Source organism: Pseudorca crassidens, chromosome 15 (genome assembly GCF_039906515.1).
Source record: "Pseudorca crassidens isolate mPseCra1 chromosome 15, mPseCra1.hap1, whole genome shotgun sequence".
Classification (NCBI taxonomy): Eukaryota; Metazoa; Chordata; class Mammalia; order Artiodactyla; family Delphinidae; genus Pseudorca; species Pseudorca crassidens.
Genome location: NC_090310.1, coordinates 1766728 through 1790877, shown reverse-complemented (window position 1 = coordinate 1790877; position 24150 = coordinate 1766728). Strand labels below are relative to the sequence as shown.

Sequence of the window (24150 nt, the reverse complement as noted above, 5' to 3'; positions counted from 1 at the left end):
CCTCGGCCGGAGGACCGGTCCTGGAGGCCGTCGGGGACCAGATGACCCGGCGAGAGTCCGGTCACCCAGCGAGTGAGTGGGGGGAGGATGGACCAGCTGAGCCGCTTGAGGGGCCTCCAGGAGCGTGTGGGTGTCGGGGAACACACTGGTGGCCGGGGGGCTGGGGCCGAGGCCGGGGCCTGGGATGTGGCGGAGTGGACTTGCTGCTGAGCTGGAGAAGGGCCGTCTTGGCAGGCTGGTGAGGCCAGAGCCCGACGGGGTGGAATCGGGAGAGAAGGCCGCACTGAGCCCTCTCCCGACCGCTTGTGTCGGTAAAGCCGTGGTGAAAGGGAACAGACGTCGCCGTGGGGCCGCCCTCGGCACCTCAGGTCTGCCGGGCGTGGGGCCGCCGGCCGTGGGGGCCAGCCTCTGGAGGGGATGCCGTCGGGCCGTGCTCCAGACGGGAGGTCCGGGCTGAAGGGGCCCGTCGGGACGGCTGTACGAAGGGCGCCCGTCACACCCCGCTGTCCCATCAGGCTCGGTGGAGTGGAGCAAGCCCCGGCTGCTTCGGCGGATCGCAGAGCTGGAAAAAGTGAGTGTGGTCCCGCCACGGAAACTTCCCTGCTCAGGACCTGCCTGTGTGAGAGCAGCGGGTCTTAGAACACGGGACAGACACAGCGCCGCTCCTGGGACTTACGCAGGGAGTCATGTAAACGGTGGCCGTCTGTCCGCAGACGGCACGCGGACATGCTGACAAGAGGAGACTTACGGGTCCGGACGAGACCTAAGGGCATGTCATGCCTGTCCCTCGTGTCACAGACGGCAAATCATGGTCACACAACACACCGAATCGTTTCAGGCTCTCGTGGGCACCCGTCGCTGGGTGCGTAGGATCCCAGAGCCTCTCAGACACCCAGCCTGCCGTGCACCTGGGGGCTTTTTACTACCAGCCACTTACCAGACTGTCTCTCACCACTCGTATAGTATTTGAATTCTCAGAAAACTGTGCATCCGCACTTTGCCAACCAGGAAAGTTAGGAAGTTACCGTTTCCTCATATCCCCCATGTGAATTTGCAAATGTCGTCAACCTGGTTCTGTTGAAATGGGTCAGAAGTGTCCCTCCCTTTTGAGTACTGGTACAGTGTCAAGTTAGAACTGTCCACTGTTTGGCTGCAGAGTAAACCTAGAGGGGAGCGATAAAAAAAACAATAATTTCACGTATTTACAAAGCAGAGAACTTAAGTGTCTATAAATTGTGGGTAGTTCAAGAATGAAGCTTGTTAGGAAGGAAGGGCAGCCAGGGGTGGTCCAGAAGCCGGTGGGGCAGCGCTCTTCCGCTCGGAGAGATGCTGACATCAGTGGGAATCTGAAGGCACTCAGTATCTCCAGCTGGCAGAGCTGGATCGTCCTTGACGTGTGAAAGCACAGAGGCTGAAAATTCCAGACGTCCTAGGGAAATAATAGGGTAAACAAGCACAAAGGAAAGCAGTTTACGATTTCACCTTCCGTGCTCTGCTGTCTGTTTATTACCGCACCTGCCCCATCCCGGCTGGGTCTGCGTGCTCCCTGCTCCAGAGGAAGAGAGTTCTGGGGGCGGGAGGTGGGGGGAATGCCCTTCCATCGCCCCCAGGACTCTGGTGGAGCAGAATTGTCCCCGGTCAGCGTCCCAGGCTTCTCAGATCACACGCAGAGCTCTTCCCATTCCCTTGCTTGGGATGAGTTTCCCCTTGGCCGTTGTCTCTTTCCTAGGAAAGTAAAGTAAGAGATAACGTCTAACAGATGCCTTGTTGCCTCCAGAAAATAAGTCTGATGGAAAGCCCCAAATCGCATGCTTCAGAGGTGGTCCTGTCTACCCCGCCGGCTCACTCGGTGTCCAGCTCCACGGTGCACCGGCAGCCACGTCCCGACCGCCAGGAGGAGAGCGAGCGACTGCGGGGGGTTGTGAAGAGCCTGAAGGGCGAGCGGAATGCCCTGCACACCCGGCTGCAGGAGCGAGAGTACGTTGTCCCGCACGGCTGGCGCCCGGCCGCCTCCGGGAGGGGTCCTGCTCCCGTGACGTGTGTAGTTGCGGGACTTGAGCTGTTCTGGGGATTTGGGGAAGGCTCAGCTCATGGCAGTCGTCACACAGATACGTTTCTACGATTCTGAAACTTGTGGTGTTTTAGTTGTGAAATGAAGGCAGCTTTAGTGGGGAAAAGGAGACACTGATTGGCCGTATGACGTCACGAAAAGCACGGGGCGGAGGGTGCCACTTAAATCTCTCTACACGGAATTCCAGACGGCTTTCCAAATTCTTTACACGGAATTCCAGACGGCTTTCCAAATTCTTTACACGGAATTCCAGACGGCTTTCCAAATTCTTTACACGGAATTCCAGACGGCTTTCCAAATTCTTTACACGGAATTCCAGACGGCTTTCCAAATTCTTTACATGGAATTCCAGACGGCTTTCCAAATTCTTTTTCAGAGAAGCATTGACTGTGATTGATGCGTGTAAGATAACAGGCCATCCATCAGGTCTCTTGCAGAAGGGGTTAAAGATTCAGTACTATGTTTACAGCACCTAATCTGTGCATCAAACAAGACAGTGCTGTGGCGCGTGGAGTATTCAGTGTGACCATAAGAGTGTGGAAGGCGAGGCCTCAAGGTTCTGCTCATTTGCCCTTTGTTCTCTAGTGTCTCGCTCTGTAGCCCCCTTAAAACGCTCCTGTCTCCTCCACCCGTTGTTTACGTGTGGCTTCTCCAGTTGCAGTTCTGTCGCGAGCAGGCTAAACCCATGCATCTTCTGAGATGGTGTTTCTGAGACCTTGCTACTCAGAGTGTGGCCTAGGAAGCCAACGGCCGCAGCATCAGCTGGGGGCTGGTTAGAGATGCAGACCCTCGGGCCCTGCCCACCTGGGGCTGGTTACCTTGGCCTGGCCCAGATCTCCTGAACCTGACTCTGCATCTAATGAGACCCCCCCCCCAGTGATTCACGTGCACGTCGAGGTCTGAGAAGGACCTGTCTCTGCTGCCTTCTGTTCACAGCAGAAGGCAAATCCCTTCCCACTCCACCTGTTTTTTCACCTCCAGTCGAAGCCTAATAGTGCATCCATGTGCTAGGTTCTTTATAAAAATTAGGCCAGTCATTTTGCACGGTAAATAGCATCTCTGATTATATCTTAAGCCGTCGCATGGCACGATAATAACTTCCACTCCGTGAGCCCTTACCGTGTGACACTCCTGGTGACGTATCTCATTCACGTGATGTCACCACCACGGTGAGCAGTGGAACGTTTTATAGCCACGTTCTCAGCGAGGCGTCACCTGTGGGGCACAGGCAAGCTTGGGTGCAGGTGCCTGGGTACCCTCTTGTCTTCAAGGCCTCAGCTCAGGCTGCATCGCCGTCTGGTCCATGGCGGGTCCTGGGAGCTCTCATCTCAGGAGAAGATTAGGCGCCCAACTGTGTGACCGCTGGGTTAATGCCTCTCCCCGCGGGACGGTGACGCCCGTGAGAGCGGGGCCTGCGCCTCGTCCGGTAGCCCTGCTCCGTCCGTTGCCCGCGCGCACGGAAGGCGCTCAGTAAATAACCAGGCGCCCCCGGCGCTGCTCCCGGATCCCTGCAGTTACAGAGAAGGGCCTTTCTTCATCCTCATCCATGCATAAGGAAGGAGGGTGGACCCGTTACGTTTTCTGAAAGCTCTTCGTGCTCTGGTGACCCAGGTCACTGTGAGCCTTTGTTTTAATGACGCTGAAATATCTCTGGTTCCTCGTTCAGTCTGGAGGTGAAGCAGCTACTGCAGACAAAGGCTGACTTGGAGAAGGAGCTGGAAAACATGAAGGAGGGTGAGAAGGAGGGAAGAGAAAGAGAGGAGGCTTTGAGGTGAGTGGACGAAGTCGGAAGACACGCAGCCCCAGGCCCTTCCTTGTTCCCCAGCCCCGCCCACCCCGGCGCATCCGCGCTCAGCCCGCATCGAGAGCGGCCCGTACAGCTCCAGCCCGATCACATCGCCCCTCTCCTGAGGTCCTCCCGTGGTTGGCTGTTTCCCTCAGAGTAAATATCCGACCTCTGGGGAAAGTCTGCTCACGGTTGGGCCAGTGTTTGCCGCTCTGGCATCACGGCCAGCTCCCCGGCCCGCACCCTCCTCCAGCACGGCCGCTGCGGGCAGCCTCAGACGCGCCCTGATTCCACACCCCGGGTCCAGACGCCACCTCCCACGCTCCGTCCTTGACCTCTGTCCACCGTAGATAAAAAGTGGACACATGGCAAATGTCCGTCAGCTGGTGAAGAGAGTAAAAACGGAAGTACGTCCGTACAAAGGGATGAGGGCTGACACCTGCCACGACGTGAATGAGTCAGAAACCTGATGCTCCCTGAAGAGGCGGACAGAAAAGCCCGCGTACTGTGCAATTCGCACATATCTGGAATGGGCACATTAATAGAGAAGACAGCGGATTAGGGGTTGCTGGGGGGTGGGGGAGGGGAGAGTAGGGAGTGGCAGGTAAGGGGCTCCTGTCTGGGGTGACAGAACTATCCCGGGATTAGATAGTGAGGATAGTTGCACAACGTCGTGACTACACTAAAAACCACTTAATCGCATATTTTAAAATAGTGAGTTTGGGGTTATATGAATGTTATCTCAGTAAGAAATGCCCAAAAAAGTAGGTTAGAAATCTGCACAGAAATATTTAGCGCTCAGAATAATTAGTAAGACACGGATTACCGAAATGAATACCAAATTTTATCTTCAGAATAAACGTGACTAGACTTTGCTGGAAGCCTAGCATTAAAGTCAATCAGAATGGGCGGGCGTACAGTGAAGAATTATTTTTACCTTGCCTCTGAGATCTGTAGCAAGTACATGAGTTGTCTTTCCTTCCACTCGCCTTGCTTGTTAAAAACCCCAAAGGATATCCGTGCACCGTTCACGCAGTCGGTATTTTTTCCGTTCCTCCCGTGTGTCAGGAGTGGGGCCGGAGGGGTCGCCCTGGGCAGTGCCGGCTCCTGGGCAGTCAGGTGGTGGCGGGGCACCCACCTCGTTCCCGGGGGGCATCCTTGCCAGCTCTGCAGGCCGCCACCCCTCCTGTCACGTACAGACATCTTACACGGCGTCATGGCAAGTAAGGTGTCACTTTCTTCCCTTCCCACTTTAGGGAGGAAATTCAAGCACTTACCAGGAAGTTTCAAGAACTGGAAGAAAGTAAGAAAGGAGGGGAGGAGGACCCCGAGGAGACGAGCCCGGAGGTAGGGTTGTCTGTGTTTTTACCTCCTGTCCGGCATGGCGGGACTCTGAGCTGATGTGTTATGGTTCTGACTGTCTCCGTGCCCGGAGTTTTGCCTGAATCCAACGTTGACAGTCCAGTTTCCTTCTACCATCACAGTCGATTTCTATAAATTGCGTGTATTGAATCCTGGAGTTCTGCACTAATTATCAGTTAATTGAATTTTCAAACTAGTACTTGCGTCTTAGATAGTTAAGCCGGTGAGTGAAGATCTTCCCCAAACTTCAAATAAAAGTTTAAATATCCAACAAGGGTTGCCGTTAGAAGGCGAGAAGGAGTTTGGGAAGGCCCCAGGGAAGGCTGGAACTCTCAGCGACGAACCAGGAGGTTCAATGTAAGTTGCAGAGTCTGCACTGACACGGGGGCCGGCCGGGAAGGCGCTCGCCGGGGCCGGCACGGCCCCTGCCCCTGCCCCTAGGCCGGGGGTTGGGTGACTGGGGAGCCGCAGCTCCCTCCGCAGGGCCCGTGGGCAGTTAGGCAGGCGGTGAGTCTAGGCTGACCCTCCTCCCTGTCCCCTCGCTCCCTCCATTTCTATGGACACGACGGCAAGGGTCTCCCCTGGCTCCTCCCTGAGCACCTTCTTGAACCAGGGGAGCCCTCTGGCCCCCGTCGGCCCAGTGCCACCTATGCTAGAACTTCTAGTGGCGAGAGTGTGTCTCCTCGCTAATCCTTTTTTTTCCGATTAATGGATTCCCCAGATGGCAATTATCATCTTATATCTGTTAACACAAAAAACTCATAACTGAGGTATTGAAACCCTGTGGCTGCAGTTTGCCCCAAGGGGAGCCTGTTGTGTGAGTGTGTGACAGGGAAGACCAGCCTGGCCGCGCTGAGATGGGCAGCCGTGCCACCCTCTTCTGCGACACTGGCTGCAGATCTGAGTAACACGCCGAATCCACCAGGACGGCCAGGCTTTACCCGGCACGTGTTTTAGCCGAGAAGTTCTGTTGCTTCAGAAAGCGACTTGCTGTTTCGGTAGCCAGTAGCCTGATGGGGACTGGCCTCTAGGAGAGGGAGGGCATACCAGGTGCGGGGTTGACTTATCTGCTGAGAGTGGAAAAGAAAAGTGTTTGGGTTTGTTTTTTTTTAAAAATCTAGACGGGCCTCCCTCTTGCAAGGTTTTCTTATTTAGTTGGAGCCCTGTTTTAAGGCCCCTCCTTCTTTTAGCATCTGACGCTACGTATACTTCAACCCCAGCACAAAAGGGAAAGAGAAAAGCCCTAAAAGGGAATGTGGAGAAGCTGACGAGCGTGTCTCTCTCCAATTACAAGTTGAGACAAACCCCAGGTGGCCGACTGATTCGGCAAAGGAAAGGTGGCTCTCCTGGCGCATGCTGGCTGGAGCCCCGGGGGTTGTGCGGTGCCCTTGACCCCGCATGTCCAGCTGGCCACACGTGGGGTGGACGTGTGGGTCCACCTCAGTCCCTTCCGTTGTTCAGGAAAGTAGACATTCTGTGTTACCCGTATGGGTGCATCTCCTTGGCGGATTTTCCAGTGCTTTAGAGAGTGTTCTGAGTCCTGCAGAGGCACTGTCCTCCTGTCCAGGAGATTGGCCACCCTGCCCGATGGGCCCTTTTCAGGAGACCCCCACCTACCCAAACACCCGCGCTGTCGGCCCCAGGTGGCTGCGGCGCCGGGCCGCTGACTGCCCGGCGTGTGGCGGGCAGAGCTGCGCTGTTTGTCTCCTCGAGGCTCCTTTCCCAGTGGGATGCTCACGGTGCTGACCGGCCCGTGGCTTGTCCGCCGCAGGCAGCCCTGACCCCTGGGGGGCACCCGACACACGTGGATTGGAGAGTTCTGCCTATTCCTGGAGCTTCCCCTTAGGGAGAAAAAATATTTTCCACGTCCACCGGAACTGGCAGTAATGGCTTTGTCTGTGCAATTCATCTGGTTCTGCGCTCCCACTGCAGGGGACACAGGTTCGATCCCTGGTCCGGGCAGTTCCACGTGCCACGGGGTCCGGCCAAACAAACAAACAAAAAACCAAGCTAGGGATCTATTGCCTTTTATCTCAGAAGTCCCATTTTTGTAATCCAGCATTAGACGAAAAGGGAGCCGGTAAAGGACCTCCCGGGAAGCAGGTAATTGGTGCACAGACGTGACTGAGCTCAGACGGTGCGTGTGGTTACCTGATGACGCCACAGGTCACGTTGCTTCCCCTCCTCGCGGGAGAGCGCTACCCCCAGAGTTTACAGGGTTAAGGAAAACCGACTTTCACCCTAGTTACTAGCGCATATGTTAGCTCTCCAGAGACTTCTTTTGTCGTCTGGCATGCTGAGCGGTGTGGACACTGATCTTTTTCCTCTAAATTAAAGTCTAGTCTGAGAAGCTCTGCCTGCATCCTAATATCCTGCTTCCTGGCCTGATAGCCGGCTTCTCTGCCTCCATCCCCGACCCAGTCACCCTTCTCACCTTGGACTTCCTGCAGACCCGGGAAGCGCCCCGACCCCCCGGTCCCTCCCAGACGGACTCGGAGCTGGACACGAGCGAGGGGGGCTCCTCCCGGCCCCGCTCCGGCTGCTCCGAGGGGAGAAGAGACGCCGCCGCCCGGCTCCTGCAGCGCCGGTGGAAGGGGCACCAGCACTGGGTGAGAGTTCCCTCGCCCGCCGGCCCTCTGCCGCCCACATCCTCACTCGCCAGCCCTTCCTCCGTCCCTTTGCCGGGGCGGGCTCCGTGCCAGACGCCCTAGACACGTCGGAAAACGTAGGGAGGCAGAAGATAGCCTCCGGAGACCCGGGGTCTCGGGCGGCGAGGGCGAGAGGAAGGCCGCGCCTGGAGCCCGTGTGGGCGAGCTGGGGGATGCCTGCCGCGGGCCGGGCAGTGGCTGGTCTGGAAGCCTCTGTCACCTCCCGACGGGTCCCAGGGACGCAGGCTGTGGGTGCAGCGCCCCTGCAAGCACGGGACTGAGCTTAGGGGTCTCCCTGGCGGTTCGGGCCCCATGGCAGCCCTTCGCTGGGGCTCCCGGGATGGCCGTCTTGTCAGGAACAGGGAGAGCCTGCCTCGGGGCTGCTCCTCAGGGGACGGCGGTGTGGGTGACGGGACAGCAGGGCTGCGCGTGGGGTCTCAGACCCGGGGGTGGGCTGAGTAGGGCAGCAGGGGCCGCAGGCTGTGCACGACAGACTGGGAGCCGCGATGTCCCGTGGTCTCGCTTGGGGGAGGAGTGGGGCTCCTCTCATCAGCTCCTGGGGGGGCTCGCGGAGATGGGGCTCGCGGAGACTGCAATTGTTAAAGGACGGTGCTCTCTGATGACGAAATGCTCTACAAAAGCCGCCTCCCCCCGTTTGATAGAACGCACACGACCCTTGTTCCCCCAGCTGGACAAACAAACAGAAACTGGAGCTCTCCACCTGCCCGAACAGTGTAAGATCTTAGCTCCGGAAATCTGCCGGTGGAGGGTTTTTTTAATCATGGCTTCTTCCCAACTTTGATGACGAAAATTTACAAAACATAGAACGTGGAGAGACCTTGGTACCTTCAGCGAGGCGCTAATTCTCGCCCCCCACCTCGGTTCAGCAACAGCGTGCGTTTAGCCACGTTTCTTTTCTGCACGCACTGTTTTCTCCAGAACTGTTTGAAAGTAAGTTTTAGACGTTATGAGACTTCAGTGCGTTATCTTCTAGGAATGAGGATGTACCACTTAACCATAGTACCGTGACAGCACCGGAGAAATTCCCCCGCCACCCCGTGATTTTGATGACTGGTCAGACTTGGGAGTCAGTGACCCAGACCCTGCACGGGGGTCCCCTTTGTAACATCACCAGCGGGCAGTGTCCAGCCACTCTGTGGACCTCCAGAGAGGACACAGCATGTTATAGGACAGCTCTGGCTGGGGGAGGGGCTTCCTCACACGGAGCCTAAGACAATCCCGTCTCAGTGGTCCCTGCGAGTCACTTTGCCATGCAGCCAGCCAGGAACTGCAGACGCCCCCGTGGCGGCCTGGGCTTCGGCTGTGATTCGCCTCCCGGTCACGGTCACGGCCGCTCGCTTCCTCCTTCGCTGTTGCAGGCGGGTCTGCATCAGCTCCATCAGCCTCTCCCGGAGCCCCTTGGGTATGGGTGGCGGGCAGGGGGCTGACTCTGCTGTTGCGTCGCTGTTGGCTGTGGCGGGGGAGGGGCCAAGGGACGAATACGGTATCACAGAAAACTCATCCTCATGTTAATTCGTAACTGATCTCCTTATTTCAGAAAAAACAGGCCGTTGTGGACGAGGTAAGCCAGTTTTATTTTACTAATTTCAAAATACGTATTTTTACTTTGGTTCAAGTGACTGTGCGGAGATCTCAAGAAGCGTCATTGAGTCCGTGTTTTCACGAACCCAGGCCAGGCCCCAGCACTGAGTTAGAATACTGAAGTGATGTTAACATCAAACAAACACTTGGATAATTTCGCACTTTCATAATTCATTCAGTCATTCATCAGTCTCTCAACACACTTTTATTGATCGTCAGTTCTGTGGGCCCTCAGGACACAGAGAGACATTAAGACAGACAGGCCCGTCCAGGATGGAAGCGGGGTTTAGGGGCACGTCCACGGCGCTGTGGGGTTCCTGCTCACCAGGGCCGGGAACGTCCCTGCAGGGGGGCGGGCCTTGAGAAGGAGAGGGACTCACTGAACTGGGGAGTGAGAGGAAGGGCATCCTGGGCAGGAGAATTCGGCAAACAAAGCCCTGGGTAAGGGAAAGGGTGTGGCTTGCCCGGGAAAAGGAGAGCAGGGGTGTGACGGAATGCGGGTCAGAGCAGAGGAGAACAGTAGGGTATGTGGTAGACAGTGCGCATCTAAGCCGCCGGGACCCTCGCCCGGCCTCCCCACCGGCCCCAGCTTCTGCTCTGCCCTCCCACGGCCTATTCCCTTTGCAGCCACCTGGATGATGTTTTTAAATGTTAAACCACATCACTCCGTAATGACTCCTCTCACACTTGGAACAAAACCCAAAGCTGTTCCCTGAAGCCCTGCGTGCGCTGCTCCCCGGTCACCCCTCCGGCCCCGCTCAGTCTGGAGGCGTCTCTGGCATCCTTGAAAATATCCAGGCTGCTCCTGCCACAGGGCCTTTGCGCCTGCTGCGCCCTCTGCCTAGAAGGCTCCTCCTCCAGACACTCGCATGTCCTGCTCCCGGCTTTACTCAGGTCTCTGCTGAAACACGGCCTTCCCTGGATGCCGCACCACCGGCACTCCCCAGCCCCGCGCCCTGCTTTAGTCTTCTTCATAGCTCCTGTCCCTACCCGATACTTCACCCTTTTTGCAACTGTTTGCCCCTCCCATTAGAATGTAAGTTTCGCGGACGCAGGGACCATCCTGTGTTTCTGCTGCTAGGTCCCTGGTTCCCAGAGGGGTGCCTGGCGTGCGGTCGGCATTCAGTGAACGTTTGTGAGCGACTGAGGGGACGAGGGTCCCTGGAAGGACCGTAGAGCACCTTTATGAAGCAGGCGGCGGCCTGTGTGCTGTCGATGGTGTTCCGCCCTTTCCCCTCCGGTGTCCCCTCCTCCCTCAGCCTCCAGGGTGATGACAGACCCGCCGTGCGGGCTGTCGTGTGGGCAGCATGGCGTGCAGGACGCCTGCTCCCCTTTCTGGCCCGCTCGGTCAGCACCCTCTCCCCTCCAGCGGGTGCGGTGGCTTTCCTGTGAACCGCGTGGTGGGAACCTTCTGGGTTTGTCTAGATACTCATCTGCTTTTCGTGCGTTATTTTGTCCTTAGTAACTGATGTTCTCTCGCCTCTTTGTTGTCTCCTAACCCCTGTTTGTGGCATTTCCTTCACTTTGCGTTCAAGGAAGACAAAGATGTGTTCTTTTGGTGACTGTGATCATGGACGCATCTGAACCTCTAAACGCAGGTTCAGCGGTGGGGCTCAGCGTGCTAGAGTGTCGTTCTCCTAAATGTTATGGAGCCGTAAGCCCGTGCTCAGGACTAGAGGCAGGACCCCTGAAATAAAAGTGCCGCCCCTAAAATCCGGAACGTTGATCTCAGCACTTACAGAGCGTCCACGTGTATCTCTAAAGAAAATGATTTAAGATTGAGGTCGAAGGATATGTAATTCCTTTGTCATAGTCTGAGATCAGGCTCCGCCCTACTTGACTTTAGAAGTTGTACGTGGAAAGCGTATGGAGTGGAATAACTGTTCCAACACGGAATAAACGATCTCAGCATGAAAACATAACTACGTGTAAAAGACGGAATCACATTTGCAGCTAAACGTAATAGCGTTTCACAGGGCCTTTTCCTTCCCAGAGCAGTGGCGTGCTTCTCGCTGTAGGAGGTTGTGGCGAGTGAGGGAGAGAGGCTCCTTCAGGCACTGCCGAGATTCTGTGGCAGAAAGGGAGCCCTCTTCTCGGCCGTTGGGGCTTCTCCCTCTGGGACACCCCAACCCGTGCCTGCCGTCTTCCAGGGAAACTGACACCCGTCTCCGTCTCCCCCCACCCCCCACCCCGCTGCCCCCGCTAGGCTGCCGTGCTGCAGGCGGCTTTCCGGGCGCATCCGGCACGGGCGAGGCCATTGTCTAGTGGAGTGTGCAGCCCGGACCCCCCTGCCATGCCAAGCCCTCCCACCCAGGTAACCCTCAGGGGCTGCACACGGGCCCAAGTCCTAACGTTCTCTCTCCATTTCTTCCCACGCTTTGTCAGCGGGACAAGCGTAGATGCCTTTGGGTCCTCGCGTCCTGCCTCGCCCTGGGCGTGTGCCTCGCCCTCCAACCCCTGGCACCCGTGCCCTCCCCCAGGGTTGAGCTTCAGGAGCCGAATGGCGTTGAGGTGCTGGGACATCGAGTACCGTGTCCATCTTGGGGTCAAGACAGAGGCTTAAACTACAGCAAAGATAGGAGTCCCTCCCCTGGGAAAACCCCCAGACGCCGATTCTAAGAATCTCTGAGTCCAAGTAACCTGCAGTCAGGAAACTGCTGATGAAATAGTAACGAGGCAGCACCCGAGTCGGAACCGCGCTCCTAACCCGGCGCCGAGGGTCCGCGCGCAGGAGGTGGCGGGGGCTCACGCGGTTCTCTTCCCCACCGTCGCTGCCCCAGGACTCGCCCGAGCCCCGCGTCCCGAGCCCCGTCGTCCAGGCCGAGGGGGACCCGTGGCAAGAGGAGGCCATCACCGTCATCCAGTCTGCCTTCCGGGCACACCTGGCACGGGCCAGGCACAGGTAAGTCCACCTGGCAGGCCTACCTCTGTTCTGTGTCGCGGGGCAGTGCCGGACACCTGCGGGGCCTCCCCAGCCAGAAAGGCACAGGGTGTGTCACCAGAGCGTAAGCTACACCCACCCACCGGGTGAGGTGGGCCACCGGCTCCGGTCCTCGGAAAGAAGCCTTTCTAGGACCGTTCCTCCTGCTGGGAGAAAACAGATGGGAGGGGTTAATAGCGTGGGGTCCGGGGAGCCCTCGGTTTGCAGACCGCCTGTCGGCCTGTGCCGATGCCCTGCCCCTTCCTGAAGGACACCGTGGCGTGACCCGTGTTCAGGAAGACGTGGGTGTCGTCAGAAGCCTTCCTGCAGCAACACATTCTTGTCAGTGGCGCCGTGCCTGCCGGATCCGCCGGGGCTTGGTCCGGACTGTCCCGGCTGCAACGGCTCAGAACCCTGTATGAGTCACCTCGGGCAAAGAGTGGGACTTACAGCGGGCCAGGGGCCGAGCTCGGGTTGGGGCCCGTCCCTGGTGCAGCCAGCCACGGCCGGGGGTGCAGGGGACACGCCCGAGGCCCCTCACAGCCCGCCTGTCTCAGGACCTGGGCCCGTCGGCCTCGCACGATGTCTCAGGACCTGGGCCCGTCGGCCTCGCACGATGTCTCAGGACCTGGGCCCGTCGGCCTCGCACGATGTCTCAGGACCTGGGCCCGTCGGCCTCGCACGACGCTGGCCTTCCCTAAAGTCAGAATCAGCTAGTCTCTCTCTCTCTCCCAGTGCTGCTGGTCCAAGAGCTGCCCCTGCAGCGTTTCCCGACAGACCTGCTTGGGCCCCACACAGTGCACCCTCCTCTCCGCCCTTCCCTGCAGCCTCTCCTGGTAATTGCATTTCATTTTGGATCTCACGCAAGGGGCAGCTGGCCTTCTGAGGTTTCAACCAAAAGAGCTACCACCGTCCCGGAAGCTGGGACGTGTAAAGTCGTGTCAGGGGGCTTGTCCCGCGGCCACCTGCGAGCTGGGTGACGCCTCGGCCACACCTTCCTGTCACAGCTCCGTCCCCTGTCCCTTGGGTCGTAGGGGAAAGAGCCGGCCCCAAGCGACTTCCCGGAGCCCGACAGGCTGGCCGGTTCCGGGGTCGGTGACCGCAGGCCACGCCGCCGGACCTTTGTGGTTTTGATTTTTATTCTCAGCTCTAACTAGAGCAACGCGGTGTCCCTCCTTTGGGCCAATGTTTTTCCTGTTTGTTGGTTTTAAGTAAAACTTTGCTTGTATTTCCTCTTCTGCTTCATTAAGATCCAATAACAGTCAGTGGAGAAATCCCTGGACTGGCAGGGGCGCACAGCCCATGGTGAGACCCGGTCCCAGCTCTGCCCCACTCCAGACTCGGGGTCCTCCCCGGGCCTCACTCCTCCTGTGCGAGAGCCCGAGGGTTGGGCAAGGCCCCTTGCGAGTCGCTTTCAGTCCCCAAATGTATGATTCTGCCTGTACTTCACATCCTCCTCCCTCAGACGGTAACCGGGACACTTGCTTGGACCATTTCTGTGCGCCAGAGGTGGCACAGAGGTGGCGGTGTGAGGTCGGGGACTGTCACTAGACAGAGCGCAGTCTTGAGGCTCGTTTGCGAGCGTGGCGCGCAGGCTGAGTTCTGAGGTCGCAGAGGCGCAGTCGGAGAAGGGCAGGTGCAGGAAGGGCGTGGTGCTTCGTAACGAGGGAGAACTGTAAGAGGAGCAGTTTTTCTGAACAGAAGTGTGCGCCTAGGGAGATGGGTGGGTGCGACGAGCCTGTGACGATGGGAGCCTCCCACGTGCCTGTCGTTTCAGGGCAGGAAGACAGCGAGGGGAGCAGCGGGGAGACCGCGGAGGCTGCGGCTCCCGGGGACGGAGCGCCGAGGCCATGGGGGCCAGGGGCACCAGCAGCCCCGCCGCCCTGCTCTGGTGAGTGTCGGGTCGCGGGGGCCCTTCCGGGGCTTGCCTGACCTGGAAACCGCCACGTGTGAAAAATCGTACTCTGTCCTCTTCGGTAATCTTGTCTGGCTTTGTCAGAGCGAACTTTGAACTTTGAGGTTCTGTCCAAAACCTCCGTCTGTAAAGCTCCCCAAAGGCTGCATATTATTCTCCCAAAACCAGTTTCAGGCGGATTTCACCAGACCCTACGTCTGGCGACCTTTAGATTCCTCGATCAGGGCTAAAGGGCCTGTGTATGGCGCCCTTTTCTCCTCTTGTTAAACGCGTGTCCTTTCAAAGCGGCAGCTCATCCTCCTGCCTGAAAAGTGCCACCGCCGGCCTCGTTCGGGCCCTTGTTTACACGAGGAAACGGTCCCTGTGAAAACTGCACATGGAGCCCTTGTTTGATCTGATTGTGAAAGTGTTTTTAAAGGGAAAGAAAAACTGAAGCTAACCTTGAAAACTGCTGTTTTTAATTTCATAAGTTTTTCCACTCTCATAGTCTTTTTGACAGTTACAGAAAAAAAGCTGACACAGTTACAGTATCCGCAGCACGCGGGGTGGTGATTTCCTTCCTTCTTTTATCTCAAGTCAGGGATTGGTTCCTTTTTTATTGGCACTTTACTCTGTGAAGCAGTCAGAGCAGAGGCCGTCTTCTGGGGCTGGGAGCACGGGTCCCAGGCCCCAGGGGAAACTGCCCCTTCCTCACATCCCATCCAGGTGGCCACTGAGGGCGCAGGGGGTCTGCAGGGTGGTCGGCAGGCGCATCCCAACCTAGGGTCGATTACGATGAAGAGTTCAGATGTGCGTGAAGAAAGGAGCGAGAGCTCGCGGGTGGTCCCTGGGTGTTGGCCTGGCCTAGCCCGCCCCCTCCTCCTGCGGGGGGCGTGTCCTCCCAAGGAAGCCGGGGGCCACCGGCTGCATCTGCCCACGAGTCACAGCCGGCCTCCCGGGCCGCAGACTCCCGGACGCACGCTACCGTGAGGGCACCGTGCAGAGAATCCCCGCCGCCGCCTTGAGCCTCCCCCGTGCCTCCAGCCTTCACCTTTCGCGGCTGTTTTGCTTCGGGGAAACTGGCCGACGCTTGGGAGCTGAGCGCAGAGGGTGCGAGTAGGCGCTAACGAGGGTGGCCGCGTGGCGTGGCGTGGCGTCCGTCAGGTCTGCCCCGCCGTCCCTCCCGTGTCCGCCCCCGGCGGCGCTGAGCGTGGCTGTGACCGCCGGCCCGTCTCTGTTGCAGCGGAGCCCTCTCCCTCGGGGCCGCGGCGCGCCGCGACTCCGCCCGCGGAGGACGTGAACTCCGATGACTCCGATGAGATCGTCTTAGCTCCGCCTGTGCCCACGAAGAAAATCGCCTCCCCGCCCTAGGCCCCTGCGGTCGCCCGGCACGTGGCGATGCCCTGTCCGGGCGAGGTTAGGTTCAGAGGACAGAAGCACTCAGACCGGAAAGGAACTTATCTTGTGGGGAGGAGAACAGTACCTACTGACACCTCACCTCCGTCCCCGGTTTTTCTCTTTCGTTTTGCCCGTTTGTTTGTTTGTTGAGGGAACCCCGAATGCCTCTTTTTATTTTATCTCTGGGAAGGGGTCGCCTACGTTCTGCAGCCCCGGCTGCAGGCCCGTGTCCCCCCTACCCCCGGTGGTCTTCATGCCGGACAGACACACCTGCCCGGGCTGGGGGGCAGCAGGGGGCCCGGCCGAGACACGTCCTCTCGGGGCACCTCTGGCCACCTGCGGCCGTGCAGGCGCGGGCTGCTTCATCGGCGCTGACGCCACTCGGCCACCAGCTCCAGGACAGGCAACGCGCCTCGGGAGAGCTGATGCGAGAACTCTCGCTCTCAGCCCGAACGGAGGGCCCTGCGCACCAGGGAGAGCTTAGTCCCGGGCCACCCCTCCACCTCCCCGTCGCCCCGACGGCGCGGCAGCCCTTCCCGTGTTGCACCTCAGGGGCTCCGGCTCAGACTTGTCCTTCTTTCAGAAACTCCTGGGCCCTCCTCACAGCGGTCAGAGGCTCCCGGCTCCAGCACGGGCGAGGCGTGTGGCCGGGAGGATCTGTGTTGCCCTGTCCCGTGAGAGAGGTGGAGGGATCTCCCAGCCCCGGCCACCCGGAGTCAGGCGGGGGACCCGCCAGCCCCTTTCACCGCTTAGGTGCCGGTCATACAGTGGGTTGAAGAAAGTTCAGCCAGGGGGCCAGGCTTGTGTCATGTTTTCTTTACTCGGCCTGTGAGTTTCCAAGTCCGTTTTTTCTTCTGTTTCCCCCGCTGGACTGATGGCTAACTCGGGTGAACTCACTGCTGACCTTTGCCTCGTTTCATCCACTGGGTCCGTTCCTCCTCTGGGTGCCGGCTCAGCTAAAGGCCTGTAGGAGCCAGTCCACCAGTCAGGCACCCAGAGGGTGATGAAGGCGATGCCCGCGGCCTGCAGGTCCCCAGGGGGTCATTCTCCCCCCCCACCCCATTCAAGAACGGGCATTTCTGCATTACTCCTTGCTCTCAGGAGCCCAAGGCTCTGGGGACCTATGACGGATGGGCCACTGTCAGGACGTCCTCGCCTGGTCCTGGAGGAAAAGGCCGTGTGTGCAGCGGGCTGGCCGTCGGCAGAGCTGGGATGGGCAAGGTCAGCCCCGGGACCTGAGTTTTCCAAGAAAATGCTCCTGAGAATTGCAGATACGTACATCTGTCTGCCTGTGCTCCTTGGGCCCAGCAATGTTGATCTAGTAAAAGTAAGCAGCCTTGAAGCCACCTCAGTAAATGACTTAACTCAAGGCTGTGACCCTCTGACGCTGTGTGGATCTGTTCCCTGGAGAATGCCAGGTGCCCAGCGTGCTTGTGGGGCCCACAGCTCGGGGCTGGGGTTCTAGGGCTGCCGGAGCAGCACAGTGCGGGGCGGGACAGGGGCCTGGGGCCTACAGGGCCTGCCTTCTGTTTGCCTGCCTCTGTGCTGCCCCACTGGACGGGCCCGGCCGCCCTGCAGACAGACCAGAACCCTCGTCCCAGCAAAAAGACCGATGGCATTAGGAAAAGGACGGCCACCTAGCTCAGAGCAACCAGCGTGAGAGCTGCAGAGCTTTGCTTCGTTTTTAAGTAATAAATACCCTGTACGGAAAGCCCTGTTCACCTTCAAGAGCTGAGTAGAATTTAAGTTCCACGAGAAGCCGCCTAAGCCAATTCAAACCCCCGCTGTGGTTTTGGAAGCAATGTTTGCTCTCGTGTGGCTCAGAAATTCTGAGGACTGGAGAGTGGACACTCAGACCTGCCCGGGGCCGGCCGGCAGCTGCTCCAGGTGAGGACCTCCCCGAGCTCCCAAGGGCCTGTTAGCAGCTGATCACGCCGGGTAAGCATCCTTTGAAGCGAGAGAACCCACATCTGGGAGTTGAAATGTGAAGCCACCAGGTGGCTCCAGGAGGAAGTGGTGGACTCGCTGGTCTTTGACCTCTGTATTTAGGAACACTCTGACCTATGCGTAATTTGTACGCAAGTCTCTCGGAAGGCATAAGCTTTTCCCTCTGTGCTACTCATCGTTGGCCTTTGTAAATAAAAGCTGTTTTGCAGCATCTCTGTCTTGATTGCCCTATAAACCCGTGACCTTTCATGACCTCTGGGTGTGCCACTGCCGTAGCTCATGCTGCACAAACCCCGTGCTTCTGGGCTCCTGGCTTTTGCTTTGCTCACAGCACAGCCCTGGGAGCGCAGAGCCGGCCGGAGGGCGGGGTCCCACAGCCAGCTCCCCGCCGTGCGGGAACTCGTGCATCTGTCTTTGAATTTCTCTTCCTTGTTCATCAGTGAGGACTTGAGCATCAAGAAGTGAAAATGAGGGAGTATCTCCCCCAATTCTAGTTTTTGTTTTAGGAGCAGGGAAGGAATCATTTACTGGGGACTCAGACGGATGTGAATGAGCCCAAAATAGTTGACTTCCGGAAAAATAATGGTTTTCCAATATTTTGTTGGAATATCGCAGCACGAGGTGCACCTGTGGCTTTGTTCGCAGGCGGCTGCTTGCCGGGCCCTCGAATTTGTCTGAAGCCCCTACAGGGACTGGTCTGTTGGCTCCAGCACCGGCCCGAGCGGATCACCGTGTGTCTTGTCACGGGCAAATGGGTCACTTGGAAGACTTGGCACTTTCAGAGGTGCTGGTTGGCCCTTGAAGAGGTTGTGACAGAGGAGAGCAGGGTTCATCAATCCCTTAGCCCGGCCACACGCCTGCTGCCACCTACTCTCCCGTGAGGCTGGGGCCTGGCAGCAGAGAGGCAGCCTCAAGGGGGGAGGGGTGGGGGTCTCAGCTGGAGCTGGTGAGAGGAGAATGGAGGACTGTCCCCCCTCGGGCCTTCACCCAGCAGGAGGAGAGCCGGCAGGAAGGTGTAAACGTGTGGACACGTACTTGTGCACAAACACATGGGATCCCTCTCCCCACTCGTGCCACTGGCCTTCCTTGCTGTTGGCAGCTCTCTTCACTTCAGAGGTGGAGCCCAGCTTGGTCTGCACGTGAGCCTCCTTAAAGGCTGGTAGCCGAGAGTGACCCCCAGGCCTCCACCAAGATGATTCTAAACGTGAGGTTCCTCAAAATCGCAGGCTAAGGGGGGAAGATGTCAGAATGCAAATCCCTGGTTTCTCTTAGCTGCTGTTGGGTTCAGAGCATGAATATTGGGAGGAGGAACGGGTCCGTGTTTCTTTGCTTGGACGCCAACCAATGGCTTTTGGCCAGCGCCTTCCGTTATCCTGGGAGCCCTGCCGGGCAGCGACAACCTAGAAGGTGGCCCCGTTAGGCAGTGCCTGCCTGGGGAATCTGGGGGACGTTTCCATGGTGCTGTGTCCTTTCTGAACAGGGAGAGGGGGTGCCCCTGAGCTATTCGTTAATGAAGCCCAGAACAGGCTGGGATTCAAAGCAGAGGGCCCCATGTGTGCCGAAGCTCCCCGGGGCGGCCATTCAGGCAGCCCCTCAGCCCTCCCCTCCGGCCCGGCTTTGAGGGAGTGAAAGCCGGGAAGCCTGGGGGTAGGTGGGCCATGGGCGCAGCTCACGGAAGCGGCGGAAAGCCGCTGTCCCTGCTAGTAGCAGCCTCATCCACTGTCAGCCGGTCTCACAGGGCCCCCCCGTACCCCACCCCGCTCAGCTCTGTGACGGCCGCTCTCTCTGCAGCTGGGGACGCAGTGGCCCCTTCCCCACACCCTCCCCGTCGACATGGTTTTTCTCCCGGCCTGTACCAGCCGTTCCCCTACAGTCTCTTAGACGTGGGCGTCCCCGAGGCTCTGACCCCAACCAGACCCCACCCAGACCCGAAATGTCGACGTGAACGTCGGCCCACGTGTGCCTCAGGTGCCTGAAACTCGGCCTAGCCTGGCTCTGAGTTACCTTTGCCCCCTAACCTGCCCCTGGCCAGCGGTCCCGCCCCAGGGGATCACAGCCTCTCAGGTGTCGGAGCCGGAACCTCGAGGGCAGGATGCTCAGTGAAATAAGCCAGACACAGAAGGGCAGATACTGTGTGATTCCACTCCTAGGAGGTCCCTGGAGGAACCAGGTCCATAGAGACAGAAAGTAGAGGGTGGGTGCGCCGGGCTGGGGGAGGGGGAGGGGAGTGAGTGTGTAATGGGGGCAGAGCCGCAGTTGGGAAGATGGAAAAGTTCTGCAGATGATGGTGGTGATGGCTGCACAACAATGTGAATGTGCCTAACACCCCTGAACCGGACACTTTAAAACGGTTCAAATGAGAATTTTTCGTTATATGTATTTTACCCCAATTAAAAAACGTGTTTTAAACGACACAATTCTCCCCTCCCAAGCAGGCTCACCCGCAGGCCTCCTCACCCACCCCAACATCGTGTGCGCAGGCCGGACACCTGGGTGGGGAGTGTCATCCGTGACCCCCTCGCCACCACCTCCAATCCTTCAACAAAAAATCCTATTGACGACCTCCCAAGTACGGCTCACGTCTGTCCACTCCTCTCCATGTCCATCCCTGCCCACCACAGCCCAAACCACCACCTCAGCCTCCCCTGAATAGCCACGCCCCCACGACCAGTCGGCGCAGACTCACTCTGGCCAGGCCCCATCTGCTGTCCACTGCTGCCTGGGGTTAGGGGGCAGGAATGTGGTGGATGTGCCGGGGACGGTGCCTTGCCCTACGAGAGCCAGCAGCCCTTGCCCCCTGGAGATGCCCAGCCCAGATGTGGCTGGTGCATCACGAATCCCCCCAGGGCCTCCTGCGGCCCCTGGCGTAATCGCTCGCGGCAGGGATTCACTCAGCAGAGTTCTGCTTCTCTGTGTAAAGCCAAGGTTATTTGATTGCTGTCTGACTCCCCTATCAGACTCTCTAAGGTAAACTCCACACTGAGTTTGTGATGCCCATTGCTGCTCTCAAGGCCTAACACAGTGTGTGGTACACAGTAGGTGCTCGATAACTGTGCAGAATGGATAAATGAGGGGCCCAGCAGCTCTCGGGTGAGGTGCTTACCTCCCTCCATCGGTGCTCTTCCGTTGTATCCTCTGTCCCCCATGGGACCAAGATATTCGTGAAGACAGTGATCATGGGATCCACCGGTATACTCGCACAGCAAACACAGTACCCAGCACACAAAAAAGTGCTTAATGCATGTTGAGTGAAGGATTCTACCGGCCTCCCAAGATAGGATCTCAGAGGGAGCCTTGACTCTCCCTTCTCATTCCCCTGCCCCCCCCCCCATCAAATTAGCAGCCAAGCTCTGTGCATTCTGTCTCAGTGGATTCTTCAGAATCCGAGCCATCCTTCCATTTGTTAGAGTTAGGTCGGGCTGGAGTATAACACCCCAAATAACAGTAACCCAAACACGTTAGAAGTTTCCAAAGCCCCAAGGAAAGCAGTACCGGTAAAATACGGCAGCTGCGTGATTTTCAAAGACCTGTGCTCTTGTCGTTGCTCCCCTCTCCTGAACACAAGGCCTCACGGCCCAAAGTGGCTGCTTGAGCTCCAGCCACAACACATGCATTCCAGCAAGCAGGAAGGAAGGAAGAAAGGGGCATCCCCTCACTTGAGAACATCACTCATATCCTATTGGTCAGAACATAGTTGCACATCCAGCTACAAGGGAGCCTGGAAATGTTGCCTTTTATTCTAGATGGCAATATGCTCAATAAAAGTGAGAGGGCCTGTTACTAGGGAAGAAGAGAAGGATAGATCCAGTGGGATGGCCAGCACTCTCCTCCCTGTTCCTCGTCTCCCTCAGCGTCAGGCCCTTGGGTCCTCCTCCCCACCCCCGTAAACACACACCTTCTCCCCTTGCTCAACAGATTCACTTAGATTCCACGGGGCATCCTGCATTCCCTCCATTACCCAGCTCGGCCCCCATCCCCCGGCCTTTTAAGAAACACGAGGCCCTTGCCCACCTCCAGCTGGCCCCTTGCACGAGCTGTTTCCCAGCCAGGAATGTCCTTTCCACCGAGCCAGCCCACACGGCCCCGCTGCTGAGAAGCTCTTTGCAGTCAGCCCCTCCTTTCTCTGTGTTCTCACAACGCGAGTTCATTCCGTGTGCTTTGAGATTTCCTGCACGTCTGCCGCGTGCCGGGCACTGAGGGAGGAAGGCACTGTGCGCACAGCATCAAGGGGTATTTCATCTGCTTGCGAGTCTGTCTCTCAGCTAGGCTGAGCTCTGTGGGCCTGGAGGAAATTCCTTCCCTGCCCAATACCCACCTGCCCAGGGGCTGGGCCCCAAGTGGGCAGAAGTCTGGCCGAGCACCCCTCACCAGGGTGGCGAGGGCCCACGCGGGAGAGGCCCAGGGGCATGGTGTGCGGGGGGCAGTGGCCACAGGGTCAGGAACAGGCTGTTCCCCCCACTCGCCCAGAAGAAGGAAAGAGGCGCTGAGGCTGAGCCCGTGGGGAGGCGGCTCTTCCTGCGAGGGAACCAGCAGCCGCCACCTCTCCCCCAGAGCCGGAAACGGCACCGGGGCAGCTGGGGCCCGGGGGCCACAGAGCGCAGGAGGGAAGCGGGGGGGGGGGGGGGGGGGGGGGGGGGCGTTGCACATTCTGCCGAGGAGTTTGGCCTTCACCCCAGGAGCCGTGGGAACAGGGAAGGGCTGCTGGCAGGAGAATGACGGAGTCGGATTTGCATTTCAGAAGGTGGAAGGATGGCTGGCAGCCGGGAGGGCAGCACAATGGCCCAAGGGCTGGTGAGGAACCCTGTGAATGCCGCCTGTGCCCCCCCCACCCAGGGCCCAGCGGAGCCCAGTGAAGCCAGCCCCCTCCCCACCACCCACCCAAAGAGGAGAGCACTCAGGCCAGCCCCGGCCCCCGGAGGGGGAGCAGGCTCGGATGGGGAGCACGTTTCCAGCCATCCCTCCTCTGGGGTCCTCAGTGGGGAGGAAGGTGGAGGCGTCCGCATAGCAGAGTGCGCCCCCAGAGCTGGGCCTCAGCCTTGGGCAGACGAGGGGGCGAGCCTGCTGGGACCTCCTGCTGCCCCCAAGCCCCACGCCCACGCTGCAGACCCAGCTGGGACGTCTGCGGAGGAAAGGGTCCCTGGGTCCACAGGCAGAAGAATCCGGGCTGAGTGTCCAAACCATCCTGGCTGGTGACCTGGGGTGAGCCTATTAGCCATCTGTAAAAAGGGAGTGACGATGGCCGTGTCTCTGGGTGGCCTGGGTGGGCCTATGCCGGCCAGCGTTGCTCTCTAAGACCACGATGGTGTCTGTTCCGGAAACACGCGTGGAGCATCTCTTAGGGCCCAGCTGTGATGGGTCGTCCCCATGGCTTTGCTTCTGGAAGCCTCTGCCTTGCTTCTCACCTGACCGCCGCCCACCCTGCACCTCCAGGAGAGACGGGGCAGAGTGGGGCAGCAGGGGCAGATGTGGGTGCCTTTGCACTTGGTTCTGAGGCCCTGGGAGCCAGGGAGAGGCCAGTAGGTCAGATTCCTTCCCAGAGACCCAGGTGGAGGGGAGAAGCTCAGGACCAAGGGCACAGCCCTTCCCATCCGAGCTCCTGGTGGCCTGGACGAGGGGCTTCCTTTTCAGAGTCCAGGCAGGGATCGCATCTCTCTGGGGAGGGGGAGGCCTCCGGGTTCCCCAGGAGACGCAACCCTGGCTCACCCTGACTCCCCGGACCCCACCCTGACAGCGAAACAGGCCTCCCCGCGTGCGAAGAACGTCTGTCCAGGCCCGGCTTTGAATCTGGGGACGCAGTGTCCCCCACATGGGAGCCAGTGGCCGGCCTCTAGCAGGCAAGGCAAAGACTTCCCAGCTGTGGGGTGAGTGACTTGAGCTGGTCACTGGGGGACAGGTGACAGTGAAGGAAGGAAGCTGGGCTACAGCTGTGAGCACCCCCTTTCCAGCATGACCCTGGGACCACCGGGCAGGGAGGTAGGACTGTCCTCCTTTTGCAGACGCGGAGACCGCGGCTTGGAAAGCTGCCCGGTGGAAGGGTCTCCGCTCTTGGAGGGGAAACAATGTCACCAGGCAGCCCAAACCTGGGAGCAGCTGGCGGGGTGGGGGTGGAGGGCTCCGGAGAGGAAGGTGTGCGTCTGTCCCTCCCACGGCCCCAGGCATGGGGTGGGATGGGGGGACTCCAATTCCTCCTGGCTCTGCTGGGCTGCTTCCAAAGTCCCGGAAAGGCATCCCCTCCCCCCAAGCACAGGAGCAGTGCAGTGCTCGGTCTACCCTTCCCAGCTAGCCTTGGTCACCGGCACGGACCCCAGCCCACGGAGGGCCAGAGACCCACTGCTCCTGGAGATGGAGTGGAGGTTCGTGAGGCTGCCAGGAGGAGCCCATACGCACCTCAGCCTCCAGGACCCTCCTCTCCCAGCTGCCCACACCCAGCCCCCTTCCCCGAGCCCCCCAGGGTGGAGGGGAACTTACTGGCTGACCAGAGAACACCCCCCAGAGCACCACGGCTTGAAGAAACCTTTCCCC

The 24150-nt window shown here is 58.9% G+C and overlaps 1 protein-coding gene across 8 annotated transcripts in view; it reads left to right on the top strand.

The window, feature by feature from the left end:
• The window catches only part of IQCE (IQ motif containing E), a 51260-nt gene that overhangs the window by 21657 nt on the left and 5453 nt on the right, over positions 1 to 24150 (top strand). Inside the window, exons 12-23 of one of the 8 annotated variants that reach the window (XR_010934714.1) lie at positions 516 to 571; positions 1778 to 1977; positions 3738 to 3842; positions 5114 to 5204; positions 7670 to 7828; positions 9426 to 9449; positions 11676 to 11783; positions 12250 to 12371; positions 13125 to 13225; positions 14167 to 14280; positions 15010 to 15393; positions 15527 to 15664. Coding sequence is in view for 6 of the 8 variants with exons in the window: in XM_067705367.1 (XP_067561468.1) it covers positions 516 to 571; positions 1778 to 1977; positions 3738 to 3842; positions 5114 to 5204; positions 7670 to 7828; positions 9426 to 9449; positions 11676 to 11783; positions 12250 to 12371; positions 13125 to 13225; positions 14167 to 14280; positions 15527 to 15654 (1208 nt within the window). In the remaining 2 variants the exon portion in view is untranslated. Of the gene's footprint in view, positions 1 to 515; positions 572 to 1777; positions 1978 to 3737; positions 3843 to 5113; positions 5205 to 7669; positions 7829 to 9425; positions 9450 to 11675; positions 11784 to 12249; positions 12372 to 13124; positions 13226 to 14166; positions 14281 to 15009; positions 15394 to 15526; positions 17838 to 24150 lie in introns of those variants that run through there. The other 7 variants (XR_010934715.1, XM_067705367.1, XM_067705368.1 and 4 more) reach the window with 7 other exon arrangements.